General features: G+C 35.6%; 1 protein-coding gene across 1 annotated transcript; it reads left to right on the top strand.

Moving 5' to 3' along the window:
• The first annotated feature begins 226 nt into the window (after positions 1–226).
• On the top strand, positions 227–2,020 carry LOC126708563 (transcription factor bHLH84-like). Its single transcript, XM_050408350.1, has 5 exons — positions 227–947; positions 1,035–1,286; positions 1,411–1,476; positions 1,596–1,661; positions 1,773–2,020. Exons 1-5 carry the CDS (start codon positions 303–305, stop codon positions 1,863–1,865), a joined length of 1,122 nt encoding a protein of 373 aa, XP_050264307.1. The 5' UTR covers positions 227–302; the 3' UTR covers positions 1,866–2,020.
• The last annotated feature ends 329 nt before the right edge of the window (positions 2,021–2,349 follow it).

The following is a 2,349-nucleotide window of genomic DNA, read 5'->3' as shown; positions in this document are numbered from 1 at the left end:
TGTACTTGGCCCCCTCTGAGTTGTCGTTTGCCTGGTTTTTGGCCCCACCCGTACTCCCGTAGACTCCTGAGATTAGTTACATGGAATAAGGACCTAACAATGAGCAATGATTACGAATTAAATATTCAGTATACAAATGAAGTCAAATTGTTAGTAACATTCTGTGCAGGGTTCGAGTATAAATTTGCTTCTAGTCTTCGCTTGTCCTAAGCAGAGTTGAGCTTCCCATAGCAGCAGCACTAATCAAATTCAAGATATTCATTCTTTCTCCACTGGTTCCTATCAGTTAAATAAATAAAAAAATGGAGCATATTGGAGCTTTTCCTGATGGAGAATGGGACTCTTTGAGCAAGATGTTCACTTCTGAAGAGCTTGATTTCACATCTCAATTCCTTGGTCAATGTTCATTTCTGCTTGAGAATGATGAGGGTTTGAATTCTCGAACCCCATCAAATTATTTTTGCCCCACTTCTGAGGCTGAGAAGGGCATGTCTGGGGTTAATGATAATTTACTTTTTTCTTTAGATTATCTCAACTCTAATTTGCAATATGTTTCTCAAGAAAGTAGTAATAGTAGTCATTGTAGTAGCAGCGTCTTCATTGCCACTCCTAGCCATGAAAACTATAATTTTTTTAGTGATGCTACTAACCATGTTCCTGTAACAAATGGTATCCCTTTGTCCATGAACAATGGCATAATGGATGAGAAACATGTTGGCTCGTTTTTACCAACCTTTCCTGACATTGTAATGGGTGAGAGTACTGGTTGTATCAAAGAAGATATGAACCCTGAAGGATTGGAGAAGTTAGATGATGTTACTGGCAACAAAGAGTTGATTCTCAAAAGGAAGCTTGATATGCCAGAATCATACACAAAAGCAGAAGACAAAATGATCGCCGCGCACCCGTCTGAGAATTCGAAGAAAAAACCCCGGGTTTCAAGAGATGTAAGTACTTCTAAATGTGATTCTATTTTCAATGTAGCAGAAATGATTTTTCTTAAGTAACTTCTAATTTTTCATTTCTAAATTCAGGTACAAAAGAGTAAGAAGAATGTACAGTCAAAAAAGAACCAGAAGGCTAGTCCAAATGGCAACCGTGAAGAAGAGAGTAATGCTGGACCAGATGGACAGAGCTCCACTAGTTATAGCTCGGAGGATGATAATGCTTCTCAGGAGACTAATGGAGGAACTTCAGAGTCCCAAACTCCTGAAGCTCTCAATTTGAGTGGGAAAACAAGAGCTAGTAGAGGGTCGGCAACTGATCCACAAAGCCTCTATGCAAGGGTAACAAAAACTTCCACACACACACACCAAAAAAAAAAAAAAGAAGCCTCGTTGAATGCATTAATCCATAGGCTTAAATTCAAAGCTAAAGTTTTATTGATTTATCTTCTTTTTAATCTTGCAGAAAAGAAGGGAAAGGATAAATGAAAGACTCAGAATCCTGCAGAATCTAGTCCCTAATGGAACAAAAGTGAGTGATATTCTTTCAATTAGTACATATGATTTCTATTCATTATTATTTTTATTTGTTAAAGGTAGATGAAAGTGAAACCCTAAGCTCATATCTTCATTGATGGTTTAACTTAACAGGTTGACATTAGCACAATGCTTGAAGAGGCAGTCAATTATGTGAAGTTTTTGCAGCTCCAAATCAAGGTAAATAGCAAATGTGGATTATACAAACTTTTCCCCAAAGATGTTAAATTTCTTTCTCAAAAGTAGCAAAACATATAGACTAATTAGTCCATTTTGTCATTGTCTTTGTAGCTCTTAAGCTCCGACGATCTGTGGATGTATGCTCCCATTGCTTACAATGGAATGGATGTTGGCCTCCTCAACAAGATTTCTCCACCTCTATGACTTTGAAAAGAGAGCTATTATGTTCATTTATTTAATGTCAAATTATTATAACAAAAGAAAGAGAGAATGTAAAATATAATTACTCGGAAGATTATTATCCCAAAGAGTTCCAATATTTTCGCTCATAAAATAAGGAGAATCCTCATTTATGATCACAGTTATCCTGTTTCTTATGTTTGTAAACACTAAATCGAAAGCAGGTTCCTCATAAATGGTTTTCTTTAATTAAGATTCACAAATTTTACCTCACATGCAAGATATAATAAACAAAGAAATCAATTCAATAGATATTTATAAATACGTTGATTGTTTAGTATATAGGGAATCAATCATCAGATAAATATCCAAATACATTAAGTCGTCATCAATTTATTGGTTCATGTCAGCTTATGTGAATGAGTGCTAGATGGATCTCAGTTGAAAAATATATGGCACACGCATTAGAGAGTCTCTAAAAATATATGGCTAAGTGATAGGGTGATTA

This window comes from Quercus robur, chromosome 12, assembly GCF_932294415.1.
Source record: "Quercus robur chromosome 12, dhQueRobu3.1, whole genome shotgun sequence".
Lineage (NCBI taxonomy): Eukaryota > Viridiplantae > Streptophyta > Magnoliopsida > Fagales > Fagaceae > Quercus > Quercus robur.
Note: the sequence above shows the minus strand (reverse complement) of the source record. Positions and strands in the feature narration are given on the sequence as shown.